At 35.8% G+C, this 17,067-nt stretch overlaps 2 protein-coding genes across 3 annotated transcripts; both read right to left on the bottom strand.

Moving 5' to 3' along the window:
• Nucleotides 1-353: 353 nt before the first annotated feature.
• LOC142641297 (protein RDM16) lies at nt 354-6,082 on the bottom strand. Of its 2 annotated transcripts, none has more exons than XM_075815698.1 (6): nt 5,313-6,082; nt 3,428-3,712; nt 2,793-3,236; nt 2,506-2,700; nt 2,258-2,418; nt 354-1,638 (listed from the first exon to the last, which is right to left on the bottom strand). In XM_075815698.1, exons 1-6 carry the CDS (start codon nt 5,958-5,960, stop codon nt 765-767), a joined length of 2,607 nt encoding a protein of 868 aa, XP_075671813.1. In that variant the 5' UTR covers nt 5,961-6,082; the 3' UTR covers nt 354-764. The 2 variants fall into 2 exon arrangements, with proteins under 2 accessions (XP_075671813.1, XP_075671814.1); XM_075815699.1 differs by lacking the exon at nt 5,313-6,082 and having other exon boundaries at nt 3,428-3,546; nt 3,629-3,712.
• A 4,490-nt stretch (nt 6,083-10,572) lies between these two features.
• On the bottom strand, nt 10,573-13,661 carry LOC142641298 (receptor-like protein kinase HERK 1). Its single transcript, XM_075815701.1, has one exon. It carries the CDS (start codon nt 13,265-13,267, stop codon nt 10,823-10,825), a length of 2,445 nt encoding a protein of 814 aa, XP_075671816.1. The 5' UTR covers nt 13,268-13,661; the 3' UTR covers nt 10,573-10,822.
• Nucleotides 13,662-17,067: the final 3,406 nt, after the last annotated feature.

Here is a 17,067-nt window from a genome sequence, read left to right as displayed (position 1 = left end):
AAACTATATCAACATTCTACCACTAATCTCAAAGGTGTTCAAGGAGCTGAGGTTTATTTTGGGCATATATCTCCCATTCATTAGATTTTGATTAGTATCATTCGATACCAAATACATTCTTTTCAGGTGGGCCAGCCGATCCTTGTACAGGTCTAAACTAGAAATCCAAACCAAACAAACGTAGGCTACATGTCTTCTCTGCCAACCTGTTAAATTTTTTTTTTTTTTTTATTTTTTTTATAGGACCTGTTAATTCTCTTAACATGCCAATCTCAATGAAGTTCTAATAGAAGAGCTAACAAGTTTAGCATCCCAATCTGGAGCACGATGCTAGCTATAGCTATCATGACTCATTTACTGAAAAATTAGGAAGGTAAATATAACAAAAGTTACAACACTTAAAAAATCATATATCCATGGTTTAAATATTAAGATGTCCACGAATAAAGATAACATATTATTCTCTGCTGAACTGATTATCAAATTTGGAATTAATTGACCATAATTTCAGTTCGTTACCAAAGACTGTCAAACATTGTGTCATGTATGACTGTAAGCATATGCCAACAGAACGCAATTTCATTCAGTGCAACTACAGCAACTTGCATATAAAAGTTCATCCAAATGATGCAATTTCTTGCTACAGATGATCAAAATAATCCAAGAAACAGGGCATCCTTCCATCAAAGCAGGATTCTCCAATTATGATTGATCAAAATAATCCAAGAAACAGGGCATCCTTCCATCAAAGCAGGATTCTCCAATTATGATTGATCATCTGTATAGTTAACGGCGAGATCCCAGTAATTACCAACACCAGCATCAGCAAAAATTTTCCGGGCAGCAGCTTCAGTCATGCACTCATGAACTGAAAATCTGTTGAAATTCGGTTTGGCAACATTCCCTTGCCAAACTAAGACGCATTTGTTAGGAGGTTTATCATCACTTTCATCCTCATCTTCATCCTCCTCTTTTACAGCAGAAGCCCAATTTATGCGTTTAAGCATAAGCTTGCCATACCTCTTTATGGACTTGTTTCCACCTTCAACAACCACAACACTAATACCATCACAAATCACAGCACATCCACTCAAGCGGTTCTCTTGGGCATTAACATCAACTTTGAAGCGTGTCTGAGGGTGTGACAGGTCATTGATCTTGTAAACAGATACAATGGCCTCCAGTGTATTTGACTCATCAAAGAGCTTCCGCTCTTTTTTATCCCGGCGCTCAGCAGGAGTGAGTTTACGAGCAATATTCCTATCTATGTGAGCTTGCTCACGTTCAGCTGCTGCACTCCTGATTTCCTTTTCAAGCCTAGTTGGATCTTGGGTTGCTTCAGAGCCAAGGACTTTCATCAGATTGCTCATTTTCACTTTGGGTTTTGGAGGCTCAATCAGGCCTTGTCTTATCAACTCCTGCTTATCTTTCTCCCTAGCCAAACGTCGCTGAGTACGGAGTTTCTTCTGCTCCTTCTTGGTTAACTTCAAGGGTTGAGGTGGTGGAGGAGCTGGCTCAGCAGGGGGCTCAATTGGGCGAGGATGTTCAACATAGATAGTGATCTTCTCCAACTTTATATTATCCATGGCTCTATCAGTAATGTCACCATAAGTACCAGTTTGCAAGAGAGGCACATCCCTGATGATTCCAGTAAACATAATCAATAAAATAAAACTTACACCCAAAAGATAAGGACAGATGGCTAAGCTAAAGTTCTTAAGACTAAAAATAAAATTTAAAAAAAGAAAAAAGAAAAAAAGAAGCAAATAGAGGACAAGAAAATGGATTGGTCCTTTCTGCTTCATCACCTACAGTAAGCCCAATAGTTTTTTATGGGCTCATGTGCTCTTTTTAGTGGTCAACAGTGTGACAAGACAATGTTAACCCTTACAGTTAAATGCCAATAGTTCTAGTTCAACCCTCAGCCGTTTCAAAAATCAGAAAACATACAAACAAATCCAATCATGCTTTTTCAGAATTCATGGGTATTCACAGAACAGTAAAGAATCAGATGTGACTCTCAAACAACAGCTTTCTCTGCAATGAAATAAATCTCTAACATAAAGCCCCACCTAGACTTAGTTTTTCAGCCCTTAGTTTGGCAGTAAAAGAGAACGGGATCAGATTTAGCATTACCAACATAGCCTTTATATCATATTCATTCCCCTAAATCATGCCAATCAGACTAACAAAATGCCTCTAATAAATGGAAATGATTCAGTAGAAACCATGTAATAAGAATTCAATATCAACTTACCACCACTCAACGTCTGGAATTGGGTCCTTAGGTTTTTCTTTGGTGATAACTCTCTCTGCTACCTCTATTAAATTTGGATTAATATCAGGTGCTGCCTTTGCCTTAGCCAACTGTGCCTGTTTTGCCTTCTGCTCTTTTGCTTGTGCTTCTCCAAATTTACTCTGCAAAACCAAAATGTCTACAAGTAAAAAATACATGTGTTGAATTGGTAGAAGTTATAAACGAAACACAACTTCAACAACAAATACCTTCAGTTTAATATGCTCAGCATCTTTTGACCATTTGCCTTCTTCAACAAACTGGAAATTCATCCTCTTAGGCCTCAAAAGCTTAGTTTTGTTAATACCCATCCTTTCATCAAAATGAGGATTTGAGTCAGGATCAACATCTAATTCAGGTTTCAGAATCTGAAATGCATCCTTTTTCTGTTTATTAATGTTGACCTGGAAAATTTAGAAGACAGGATTAAAGCACTCACAAAATATACCTCGAAAATTATTCGTACATGTCTGCACAGATTAAAATACTCACAAACCTTTAGAGTGCTGAGGTTGCTTGGTTTAGTCACATTCACCACATTTCCATGTTCATCTATCTCCCTACCAAGCGCATCAAGACGAAGAACAGGGGCTTTGGTTGGCTTTTGTGGGACAGCAACATCTGTTGCCACCTGACCTGGAAACAAATTTATGAGAGGAGCAAACTCTGGGTCCTGCCGAAAACCCATCCTGGCAGCAAGTTCCTGTGCACGTTTTACTGCTTCAAAATTGGGTACAGCTGTGAGGCCTGCAGAAGCACCAGGATCAGATGCAACAGGTAAGGCTGATGAGCTTGATATCACCCCTGCTGAAACAGATGTAGGGGTAGTTAACAGAACCGGTCCTTTCCCTGTTGCAGTAAAAACAGATTGTGCTTTTGGTTCCTCATTCAATCCTAAGTTTGACCTGCCCTCTGAACTTGTGCTAGCACCCTTGTTCAACTACATGTTCAAGATTTTAGTTAATACATACTGAAGAACGCCTACAATCAAGAAAAGAATCCCAACAAAAAAAAAAAATCTGCACCCAACTTTAAATGAAAGAGGGATAGAGAGGTTAAAGCTCCAAAAAAAAATCACTGTAATGGCTACACAGAACATAGTGCGGATGTATTCTAAGATGAATGACTTACAAGGGGAATTTTCTTCAGCTTCTCTGACAATTCTTTTTGCATTTGTAAAGCTTTCTTAGCTTTAGCTAAAGCATCAAGAGATAGACTTCCACTTTTTCCAGCAGCTGAAGATGTCCCATCTGTACTAGATTTTCCAGGAACCTCATGAGATCTGGTAACAGTAACTCCCTTATTTTCATTTGTGGTAGAAATTGAAGATACCTTTGTAGAAAGGGGATGACCAGGGGCCAAAGACATCTCAAGCACGCTGCTGGATTCCATGGTGAGTGATTCCAGAGCAGCACCCTGTGTCAAAAAAATCAACCATAAGTTCATCCACTAGTCCATCAGAGCTAGATCATAGAAATGAAAAACAAATTACAAGAAGCATGAAGGAGGTGCGCACAACTTTCCTCAGCCACAGGAAGGATTGCCTCCAAGGTTAAATAAACTCACAATTAGAAGGTGAATAAAAACTGTCATCAAGGCGAATCAACCAGGTGCTACAAAATTTAAAAGGTAAAAACGCCAGATACTGTTTTATTATATACAGTTTTTTTTTTTTCTTAAAGTCCAAAATGTCCTTGCCTCATGAATGCATTTTTGCTATATAGCAGTTAACTTATAGCATTTGTACTCACTAATTTAATCAACAATACTCATGTTCACCCCCCAATTGAAACTACACTCGCACTTTAATCAACGCAATAAAAGTCACAATATATCGTATTTTTTCAAGACAAGGTTGATGGGTTGCATTATGCTAAACCAGTATAATCAAACTATGTTGGAAAACTTGGCTTTCACAGCAAAGCTTGAAATTAATCTGTCCCCCATATAAACACTTTGAACAGACAATGTAAGTTGACGATGACATGATGACAAATTTAAAGCAAAAATTAAAACAGAACATAGTGGTCATTCACAAAGATAAGTACATTAATTATCTTCATCCTCTGGGTTAAGTCCATATCAGAAAAGGCAAGCAGTTTAAATGTGTGGGTAGTGCATTATCAAAATGAACCTCATGTACTAAAATATAACAAACATTAATTCCTATATGGACCTGTTAAAAAACATCCATATATAAGTTATACCTGAGCCACCTAGATTAGAGTTCAACAAGACCATAAAGATGTATCCAAATTCATGTCACATTCAACTCAATAGGATAGATTGACAATCACTTTCATTACCGACTTAACTTGGCCAATATTAGACCAAACATGCATCCTTCCTAACAAAATCCATTCAGACGCTAACAGCCCTAACTTCAACACTCTCAAAGACTTAAACTTCTCAAACCTCCAAACTTCAAAGGTTAAACTTCAGCGTGAGCAGCCCATTTAAGCAAGAACCAAAGTTCTTTTTATAAGAGATTCAAATGAGAAATAGACCAAGCAAATAATTGACCAACTAGTAAAGAACTACAATCTCAGATTCAAAAGGTCTATAAACTATTAAACACTAGAGAAGAAAGTAGCCAACATGCTCCACAAAACAGTCATAAACTTGTTTAGGGACCTCATCAACTCGGAGATAGGATTCAAACTTAGGACCACTAAATTTGATACATGATAAACTACCACTTGTCCCAAAGACCTTAATTAAGAACTGAAGTTGTATCTCTAATTGTACTAAACCTTAATTCAAAATAACAAAATCTCCCTCTAATTAATTCCCCTACCATATCGGCAACCGACTTTTCAACTACAAAATCAGGCATTTTTAACACACTCCTTGTAACAACTTGAAAATATCATCACAAGCCACAATGGCTTCACTAACCTAAAGTTTCAGCTATATGCGTTTGGATATGTGCAAAACCATAAATTTGAACTACAAATCATCTACAACATCAAAAACAAGCATTATAAATAGAAATAGGCCAGTAAAAAAAACTTACATTACTCGCAGAGGCGGTGCCACGGCGGCTCCGGCCATTGTCGAAAAGCTCATCACTCACCTCTTCCTTGGACTTAGAATCAATGAAATTCACTCGCTTCTCATCTTCAAAGCCCCTATCAACCTCAATTTCCTCTTCTTCTTTAACTCTATCGCCAAACTTCCTTCGCTCCTTCTTTTCCTTCCTTCCTTCTCCATTCTCTGCTTCCTTCCTCTCCGAAACCCTAGCTCTTTTATCAACACCATCGCCTCTCTCCTCGCTCGCGCCTCTCTCTTTCCTCTTGTGCGACGAAGAATGCCGTCTCTCCACGGACCCGTCCCTATCGTACAGTCTCTCGAGCTCCTCTTCATCGGACGGCTCGCGCTTCGCGTCGCGATGCTTAGTCCTATCCCTCTCTCTACTCCCTTCCCTCTCGCTCTCACGCTTCGAATCGCGGTCTCTGCTCCCTTCGCGATCCTCGTGAGAGCGCTCTCGACCAGATCGGTGGCGGTGAGAAGATGAAGAAGAATAGTGGTGGTGGTGATCGGAGGAATCGCGGTCGCGGTGCTTGTCGTCTCTGGACGATCGGTGCTTGTGGTCTCGGTCGCGATCGTCTCTTTCGTCTCTGGTGCGCTTGCTTCTTCTGTCTCTGTCCGAGAGGCGGTCCATGCTAGGGTTTAGTTTTGCAGATCACTCTCTCTCTCTCTCTCTCTCTCTCTCTCTCTCTCTTTGTGTCTCTTCCCCTCTTTTTTTTTTTTTTTGAGGGGTCTGTCTATGAGTGATTGATGCAAATTTCTGAGGAGATAACGGCTCAGATGTTAATTTATAACCCGGTTCCTTTACGGGTTGTCTGTGCTGAACCGGCTTTTATTGATATTTTCATTTTGACACAATCCTATTCCTACTACTACCTCTGTACTTCATGAATAAATATTTTCTTTTCCTTTTTCTTTTTTTTTTTATATAATGAATTAAAAAATTCAGCAAGGTCCATTTGACGGATTTAAAAAAAAAAAAAAACTATAAAAACCAAACTATATTATTAGTTAGCTAATGTTTGAAACTAATTTGGTATTTAACAAATCGAGTCTTTTGGACCCGATTTTGGAATGCTAAATCGATTGCACTGAACTCAATTTTAACATCGTCTACAACTGATGTGGATACTTGGTCCACGTAGGCATGATAGCAAGTCTGTAATGATTGATTTCGATACCCATAAAATCGAGTCTGTAACGCTCGATTTCGTTACCTAGCAATACCCAGCAATACCTACGAACGAAGCAACCCAGGCGGCAAATGCTTCAGGTGATAGCGGCGATGGCTAAACACGTTGGAGTTAATGTGGGTGTGGTTTCTTGCCGCCGCTTCGGTGATGTTGCTGCCGCACTGTCAGGGCCACCAAGCTGGGTCACAACATCCACGAACCTATTGCGGAGCTCGGCAGTCCATTACAGTCAGGGCTTTGGATCCGAAGTGAGAACCAAGCAAGCATCACCCGGTAGGTTCGTCTAGGAGAAGCAACCCAAGCGGTGAAAGCTTTAAGCGAAGGAAATTCAATCCGATCAGGTATTTGTTTTGAGTTTTGTATTTGGTTTTGTTCATGGGTTTTTGGGGCTTGGAAGAACAAGGAAGTTTGTTTGTAGATGTTGAAGCAGAGAACTTGAGTTCAATGCCTACATGGATGAAGTATCCACATCAGCTGCAGACGATATTGTAATCGAGCTCAGTATAGTCGATTTAGCATTCCAAAAGACTCGACTTGTTAGATACCAAATTAGTTTCAAACCTTAGCTAACTAATAATATGGTTTGGTTTTTATAGTTATTTAAAAAAAAAATCTCCATTTGAATTAGAGGGAGAGTAAAGGGAAGTAGGCTAAAAATATACTAATTTTTTGTCAATTCTATTATACTCTAATCCCCATTTATCCCCCTCAATCCAAATGGACCATAAAATAATTACACATCAATTAATTTTTGATATATTCTTCACAATCCTATTCAACGATAAAAGACTTTATTTGAGCTAATTATAACTCATAGAGTATAGAAAAGCTTTATTTAAATTCTAATATGAAATCTTGCTTCTTCTTCTTCTTCTTCTTTTTTTGTGTTGTTTTACCTCATTTGTTATTCACATACTCAACTTTTTTTTATTTTTTGTTTTTATTTATATAGTATTTTAGTAAATTTTATTTTTTTCTCTCCAAAAATAAATAAATTCTATCTCTTCCCTCACCTTCCTTATTTTCTTCAACATATCCTCCCTCTTCAACACTCCTTCTCTTTCACAAAAACAATTTCACATTTCACAAATCACAATTCTGTATAAAGTTGTAGACCAAGCTATTTATTAACAGCTTGAACTCAACTCATGGAAATATTTGTTTTCATTTATTTAACAAACAAGTCAAACTCATGCTCAAGTTTAGACTCGATATTTAAATGAGTCAAACTAAAACATAATAATGTGTTTATGAACATAAGGCTTGATTAAATTATAATAAAAAAAACATTATATTTGTATATGTATATTTGTCTATACACACACACACACTTGAGATAAAATTATGTTAGTTTGTAAATAGGTCCATATGATATCAATTTTTTTTTTCATTTATTGATATATAAAAATCTATTTATGCTAGTAAAAATTTAGAGTCATGATTTTATTATATATAGAAAAAGAATAATTTAATCAAGTAACTAGTAACTAGTAACTAGCTAGTGAACAAGCTTGAGTTTGTTCAATAAAAAAATGACTCAAGCTTAAAAATATAATTGTGTTTGGTAATGAACTCGAACTCAACTCATGTTCAACCTAAAACTAAATGAAAAAACTTGAATTTTTAATCCTTGGCTTGACTAAGCACGTTTATAGCCCAAAATCCAAGTTCAAAGCTAAAAAAATACAAATCCTAAATTTAAAAAACTCTTCCACAATTTTCCCAAATTTAGTTTTCTCCTAAGCTTTGATCAGAATCTTGCCTAGCTAAGTTTGGATCAATGCAACTAGACACCTATTACAAAGGTGGCTTTAGGAATTTATTTTCAGGGTGGCCATTAAAAAACTAATGAGGGTACCAAGAGTTTTAGTGTATAATTTTGTCTTTAATCACTTGTTTCAGGGTAGTCAACAACCATGTAATTTTGTAAAAATACAAAAAAAAAAAAAAAAAATTTGAGGGTATATAATTTTTTTTTAGATCAAGGTGGTCATGTGACCACCCTCACCAACACGTAACGTCGCCCGGTACAAAGACTGTTTCAAGTTTTTTAATGCCATATGTGTGCATGTATGTAGCTTTTCCTTTTTTATATTATGGATGCCAAGAATATTTTCTATGAAATTTAAGTTTATAGCCAAACTTTCTTATCGGTGAAATGTGACTAAACCAAAAGAACTTGGGGGACTTGGTTTCCACGCTAAGAGAGCAAGAAATATCTTTCTATGGCCAAGGTTTTTTTTTTTTTTTTTGAGAAGATTCTAATCATTCTATGACCAAGTTGGTTGGAAAGCTTACATAGAATGATTCGGGAGCATGGGTTGGGTTAATGTTCTGAAGGACAAGTATCTCGGTAGGCTTAGCATAGTAGATTGGGCTGGAGATTGGGTGGCCCATATTCTTGAAGGGTTCTTATCGACCCATTAGAAATGGTGAAAAAAATACACGGGTGTTGCAAGGTAACTGGATTGGTAAAAGCTGATTGCAACTATGTGGAATGTGGTCATTTACCATAAGCATCAACTGCTATGGAAAATTATGTTTCCATTGGGTATTTGATGACCCTAGCTTCATAGAAATAGGTTGGTTTTCATTCCATATGAGGTTCAACTAGTTGGGCTTATACCAAAGCTTGTCGATGCATTTTTCCATAAGGACTTTGACTTCTTTTCCGTCTTGGGATTGATATTGATTCCTAATGGCCCAAAACCTACAGGAATGGATCAAGTTAAATACATATGGGTCCACTCTAAGAAATCCAGGACTAGTAGGTGATGGTGTGGTTTTATGAAGTTAATACCGTACCGGTACTGACCGATATGTACCGTACTGGTACGTATACTGGTATTGAAACGTCAATGTTTCGTACCGGTTTAAATACCGATCGTACCGGCCATGTACCGGACATACTAGCTGGTACAAAAAAAAAGATTTTTTTTTTTTAAAGTTTTGTAATTTTTGAATTTTTATAAAGAAATAATGGTAACTTATTTGCATTAATTTATTAGTATTATTTATTTTCTTATTATGCAATGAACAATTAAGCTTTCTATTTTTTAAATTGTGTTTTTTTTCTTCTTTTAATTGATGCTAAAATCTTAAACCATAAATAATTTGTTTTGAATTGAAGTAATGTTTTATAGTAAACTTTTATATTTATTATAATACACACACACACACACACATATATATATATATATATATATATATATTTATAAATATAAAAAATAACGGTAAATCCGAAATGGTACACCGGTATTGACCGATACCGAAATATATCGTTCTATTGGTTAAATCGGTACAGCCTCCTATACGAGATGGACTCCCTTGCTTTAGAGACGACTATGATAAATGATTTGTGAGCTTTCATGTGAAACAGAAATAGTGCATAACTTTGGGATATAAGGGATGGTCTGTCCCTTGCTTCATGTATGTGTTTTAGGTGTAAAGTGGTTGAGCTAGCTAGATGCCTTGCCGAAAGTTTCTTTTCTTGATAGTGCTATTAAAGTTTATTTAGGTTTGATCTCACTGGTGGGTGATTGTATGTGTCTCTTGTGGATCCTTCTTACGAAAGTCGTCAAACATACTTTGAGACTTTTAAAGCTTGGCTCGTTTAATAGTTAGGAGGAGAGGAAATATGTACTTAAAGCAGTATTTTAAATCATTCTTTTTTAACCTCCTACAAAATGACATGATTAAATTCCATGAATCACAAGAGCATATCTGTAATGCAAGTCATTGTCTGCTAAAGTGGCCTCCAAACACATCCTGTAAGCACTAAGCAGTAGAGAGTATAGGTTTTTAGTTGGGGGCACACGTTCCACATGTTGTTTATGAAATAAGGTACCAGGGTTCATGATTCTTAGGAGCTTGGCTAAAGAACAAGGTTAGGCCTGTGGGCTGTGGCTGTGTGTGTGTGTGTGTGTATGCATGCCTCTTTAGTTTACCTTAGAGATTCACCATAATGCTTTTCTACAAAATACCTAAGATGACAAGTACGTTTCTTGTTTTGTTACCTTAAGTCAGAAAAAGAGACGTTGAAAGCATAATGATAATATACGCAGTATAAGCATAGCAATAAAAGCCTTAAATGAAGAAGAGCCGCACATAACCAATCAGGTCCAGTACTGCAAATGCTATATTGGTGTACTTCTAGGTGGGAATTTACACATTTAATGGAACACAAAATAAAGCTAATTCATCATAAGGAATTCCAGGCACATCCCTTATGTACAATATCCAGTACTCATTTTGCTGAGCTCAATACAAGTCTTTTTGGCTTAGTACATTACTTCACCATCATCTACCTCGTATCCTCTTTCACCATTTGGGCAAAGACCTTACTCATTGAAATACCAGCAATGTCACCCAAACTGAATTGTGCAGTGGATACACTGATCTCCAAGTTATTGACATGACTAACTTGTGAAGACAGATCACCAGCACAACTGGATCTTTGTTCATTACCTTGAAGTTGAAGTGCACACTCCAAATTCCATAACACATCTCCCATTGAAGGTCGATCAACCCCACATTCTGCCAAGCATTTCTCTGCTATTTCTCCGAACTTCATTAATGAATCTGGTTTAATTTGACCTGCAAGATGAGGATCTACAACTTCCTCCAATTGCTCTCTTTTCTGTGATTTCCTTGCCCATTCAACTAAATTCACCTTTTCCCTTGGAAGGGATGGATCAATGACAGGTCTCCCACAAAGAACTTCCAACATGACTACCCCAAAAGAGTACACGTCTGATTTTTCTGTCAGCTGTTGCCTTGTCAAATACTCAGGATCAAGATACCCAAAGCTTCCTCTTACTGCAGTAGTGACATGCGTCTTATCAATCTCAGGACCAGTCTTTGAAAGCCCAAAATCAGCAACCTTGGCCATGAAATTCTCAGCTAGTAGTATATTTGCAGACTTGACATCACGATGAATAACTGCCTTGGCAGAGCCAGTGTGAAGATAGTGAAGTCCTCTTGCTGATCCAATGCATATCTCAAGCCTTTGCTGCCAACTTAAGCTGGGGAGATCAGAACCATACAGATGGTTCTTTAGGGACCCATTTTCCATGTACTCGTAAATTATGATCATCTCATTTTGCTCGTCACAGTAACCAATCAGAGATACCAGATGGCGGTGACGAAACTGAGATAACATTTCTATTTCAGTCTGGAATTCTGCAAAACCCTGTTGTGAATGAGAAACCCCCCTCTTCACTGCCACTTTTGTTTCATCTCTCAACATCCCCTTGTAAACCTTCCCAAAGCCACCTACACCAATAACTAAACTTTCACTGAAATTATCAGTAGCCTCTTGGATTGCCACAAAAGGAAAGCGATACCCAAATTTTGAGCTAGAAAAGATAGCAGCCCCATTGGGGGGTTTATTCTCTATTTCATTAGGAGCAAAATTTTCTACTGCCTTTGAATGGCTGATATGTGCATATCTTCGTCTTCTTCTTCTGCAGAGCACGAAGAGAATGATAGCCAAAATAACAGCTGTGAACATTCCACTGGCCAATCCCACTATCAAACCAACTTTCATCTTATAACTTTTTTTCAAATCAGAATCCAAGACAAGGCTGCCCTTGGAATTGCTTATTTTCATGATCTCCAGGCCATTAAGAATGGCATTTGGATAAGGATTACCAATATCAGAAGGGCCAACACTGACATTCAGCTTAAGGTTATCGCTTACCCTTGTGATGACATCCATATAATAAGGCACACCCAAGCGTGATAAAGTGCTAAGATCAAAATTTCTAGCAACAAGCATTGAGTTGATATAAACATCGAAGATTATACTAGGTGAAGACATACTCCCAATGTCACAAAAGTGAAACCGGACCAAATACTCAAAGCCAGGATCAACATCAAAACGCCATGTCACATTTGCTTTGGTATTAGGATCACGTTCTGAGTCCAACTGAGTGGCAGTGCCATAGACAGAAGAGGGAGCGATAATATCTGTTACCCAGTCTTTCGTGAAATTGACAGCTGTAGTGTTTGACACAAACTTTACAAGATTATTGTGTATCAGATAACTATCATCAGAGACCCAAAGACGCCATAGGGTATCATCTTGGGGATACACACTTTTGTTACCCATATTTACCCTGTCAACTGTCTCTAATGCCTTATTCGACACACTGTCATTGTTGTGTGTTCCAATTGCTGGCGCACTCTCAGGAATGAGCTCATCAGGAAGCGAAAAAACTTCCAAGGCATTTATGAAGGCGAAGGAATTGGAACTAGGGGTAAAAGTAAGAATCAGATTGCTTTGAGTTATGTTCAAAGAGTATTCCTTTACCTGAGGACCACTTTCTATTTGGAATTCTTTGAGAAGGGTGATATTTTGAGCTGAAACTGAGAATTTTGCTGTGCTCAGATTGTAGTTTTGATAATCGAAAGTGAAGAAATATAGGCGAATCCAATGCCTCCCATGTTTCTTAATTGGAAATGTGTAACTAGAGGGTCCATCTAGTATTCTTGCAGTTTGGAACAGAGTTGAATTATAAGGAGATGAAGTAATTTCCAGGGTTGTGTTTGCAAGAATCTTTTGTGGGGTTGAAAGAATACTGGAATCAGAGTTATCAGCCACAAATATGCGATCACCCACCGATTCATTGGTGGGGGATCCACAGTCTATCAAATAATTGTCTATAGGAACAAACCCATATGAAACACATATCAAACACAAAATAGATGAAACCCACATGAGCAAGTCAAATTTTTTAGTACTCATTCTTAGTTTAAGCAACACACTCAACTGAGAGAGAGAGAGAGAGATACAGAGTGGGGTAGGATCTTGAAGCAAAGCGGATTGAAACAGAAGTAGCAAAGCTGAGATAATAATAGAAAGTTGCTACAAAAGTTGCAGAACTAGAGGTGTGAGAATACTAGGACATTACAAAAATCTTCACCACTAATGTATCAGTGACACAGTACACAAAATCAAGAACATATATAAATGAATATAAACAAAAAGGGTCAAGGTTAAAGATCACCTGGAAATGGATGAAGAGGAAAAAATCCAGGTTCTTTTATTAAAACCCAAGATGAAAGGAACATCTGAACTAGAAATATCCCACTGCCATGAGCTCCCAAACTTGCTCAAACTAGTAGTTTAAAAACGATTAACAGGTACACGATGTGTAACGTACTAAACGTTAATAGACCACCAGTCCACAGACTAAATTCACAACGACCGTACATGTGTTCAACCTTTTTAACTCATTCATATATGTACGTTTTTGGTTTTGACAAATTCATGAAACCAAGCGTAAAGTTACAAAAATGTAAAATCATAGAGGAAGACGAGGATAAGGAAGTCAAAGGTTTTTTGATTTTCTGCCAGGTATTTATGTTGAATAAAATCGAGGACAGATATATCCATCTTTGGATGGCTCATGACCTTTTCTACGTGTGGCCTCTATAAGAGTTGTTAAAGATTAGGTCCCAAGATTTTCTTTTGTTTTTTTTTTTTTCCCTTTTGAATAATAACAAGGACATAACATTTTTTACAATATGTTTCACAAAAACAGTGAATGTGCAACATGCCAACATCGGCTACTTCAACAGTAATGGTGCATTGAGCTTGAAAGATACTAGTCTCAATCTATCATGTTCAAGATTTTTGGACTATTTGTTGGACAACAACCATAATTTTTTTATTAAAAAAAAAAAGTATAAAAACAATAAGGTATCCTAAACTTTTATTTATTTTTATATTTTTATACTTTAGCACCGAAATATTCCTATCAGAATTCAGAAGTATTACACGAACCTTCTCACTCTCTTTGCTTTATATAAACAATTATGGTGCCTTGAGCTTGAAACCATTTTTTTTTTTTTAAAAAAAAAAGGTATTACACGAACCTTCTCACTCTCTTTTTACATACAAACAAAAGATCAATCAATATTATCAAAGGGACAAGGCAGCATTATGCTGATCTCTCTGTTTTTTTCTCGATAATAATTAATAATGGAAGAAACTATTATGCCCTTTCAGTCGTGTCAGGTGGGGAAAACGCGTTTTCCCCACAACCACCCAACACTGTGCGCTAATGATGGATAGTGATAGTGAGTAGCAATTCTCCTGTTAACATTTAACACAGTTTATTATACACACTTTAACATAACTGTGTAAATTTGTTAATAAAAAATGATTTAATCATTCACGCATCTAAGTTTCATCAAAGTGTGTGAATGTATACTTTGATTAGTTTGAAATCGGTTTATTTTGCTGAAACAGAACTTTTTTTACAAAAAATACAGTAAATAAAAGTAGAAGTTAATTGAAATAATATATAGTGAAACTTATAAATAGTACAAAAAATGTAATAAAACTCATAAATAATAGTAAAAATAAATTAACAAAAATATTTTTTATCAGAACAAATACTTTTTTTTTTTTTTTTAGTGAGTAGCATGGACCAATGAAATTGAATGATGCGTAAATAAAATTACGCGAATATGAAACTCACCTATCAATAAGACATTGGTCTTAAACGTTCGGCGCATGAAATACCTTTTCAACGATAAAGTGAAGAGTGGGTTGCTGGGCCTCCGGGCTAGTGCTTAGGGGCATGTAGTGGGTATAGTACAGGTGGGTGTCCCCTGGTCTAATCCGAGTGGGCTCAATTGCCAATTTTGAAAACTAGAATGTTCTTTACAGCGACTACTAGGAATATTGAGATCAAGGGATATTATATTATATTGGGTGTAATTATAATTGTTATTAATTTTATCAGTCGTTATATTAAAAAGTTTTTAAAATTAATTTAAAATAAAATAGTTAAAACTTTTTGTATCTATCCAATGGCTAATGTGAAAATATCAAAATAAGAGAGTAATTAAATAATAAACCTTTTGTATCAAACATTAGATATAACTAGTATGTAATCTGTGTTTACACATAAGAATGATGAATTGTAATAACGTTATTGATGTTAGTTTAGGTTATTAAATATATAGGACATTAGTTGGACCAAGACATTTGAAGGTATTAAAATGATTTTTTCTTGCAATTTTAATGATATTGACAATGCCAAGTTTCTCATTACACTGTTTTTATGTATATAATTTTGAAAATCACTATTGAAAACTACATATACAATATCAATTTACTATCATTGTCCGCGAAATTTATACTAAATATAACAAAAAATAAAAGAATAAATTAGTTCAATAATATCTCCTAAATTGAATATGGATAGATACATAGGATTGTTTAATACAATTATAGTTTGTTACGTTCAAGATCTTTACATAAAAAAGATCTAAATAAGAAAAAATATACTCATTAGTTTAGAAGAAAAAAAAAACAAAATAACAGCAAAAATCTAAATAATTAAATTTGTATGAAAAACTAACAAGATAAAATTTAAACCTACGATTTAGTTAAGTACGTAGAAGTTAGAACCCATAAATCTATTTAAGTTGTTGGTTTATCTTTTTTTTTTTTGGTGAATAAGTTGTTGGTTTATCGTTGAATGGGATTAGTGCATTATTAGTCTGAAGAATGTTTTTTATTTTTTATCAACTTTTTCAACATTTCTTGTGCATTCCGCAAGTGTATTGACCTTTTTCATATGAATTCTCAACATCAATAAATAGGAACAGGTTATTTAAATCCAAAACTCATATCTTTGTTGATTATAACACTATAACCAATAGGGAATGTTGAAAGAAACAACCTAAGAAAGAGCATTAAGCGCGTAACAACTTTTCCAATAACTTAAAATGGAGCAATCAATCAGAATAGAATCCTTTGAAAATTGAAAATTTTCACACTACTAGCTAGAACCTAAAGAAAAGTTATTGATATATGGAAGAGGAATGTTCAAATCTGCTAAATTGGGGCATCACAATCTCCTTTACATACATCACACAATCAATCAAATTAGGGCATCACAATCTCATCCACTTAAATTCTCAACGTTTTTGTTAGGGCCCACTTTGTAGGGTAATGTCTTGAGCCTACACAGGGCTTCCGTGCTGGTTCTGATACCATATGTAATGACCCAAGGAAAGCGCTAGCCACATTTGTGTTATACTTCAAAAGGATCAGTCACAATTAAGGCTCCTTGTAGTTGTTAATAAAATCCAATTCAACTTAGTATGTGCCCGATATAGGACTCATTACATACCCACACATATCACACAATCAATCAAATTGGGGTTTCATGTTAAGTCCAATTCAAGGCCAAAAAAAAAAAAAATGCGATAAATGAGAGGAAGAATCCAAGTCTAACCTTGTGGAAAATTGTGTGCCCGTTTAGTAAGAGATTTCTAATAACGTTATTTAAATATTATGAAAACTAGTCGCTAACACAGGAACTTACCTATTTGTGAGATAGACTAAAATAATTTTATAAAATCTTAAATTAATTAAGAAATTACACCATTGCATGATTTGTTATTATATAATTTCAATTTGTGTTACAAATTAATGAAGAAGCCATTGCTTGAAAGTGCAATGACTTACAAAAAAAAATTTAGACAATTTCAGATACTACAAAAAAATAACTAAAAAATTCAAAT

This window comes from Castanea sativa, chromosome 6 (genome assembly GCF_040712315.1).
Source record: "Castanea sativa cultivar Marrone di Chiusa Pesio chromosome 6, ASM4071231v1".
Lineage (NCBI taxonomy): Eukaryota > Viridiplantae > Streptophyta > Magnoliopsida > Fagales > Fagaceae > Castanea > Castanea sativa.
Note: the sequence above shows the minus strand (reverse complement) of the source record. Positions and strands in the feature narration are given on the sequence as shown.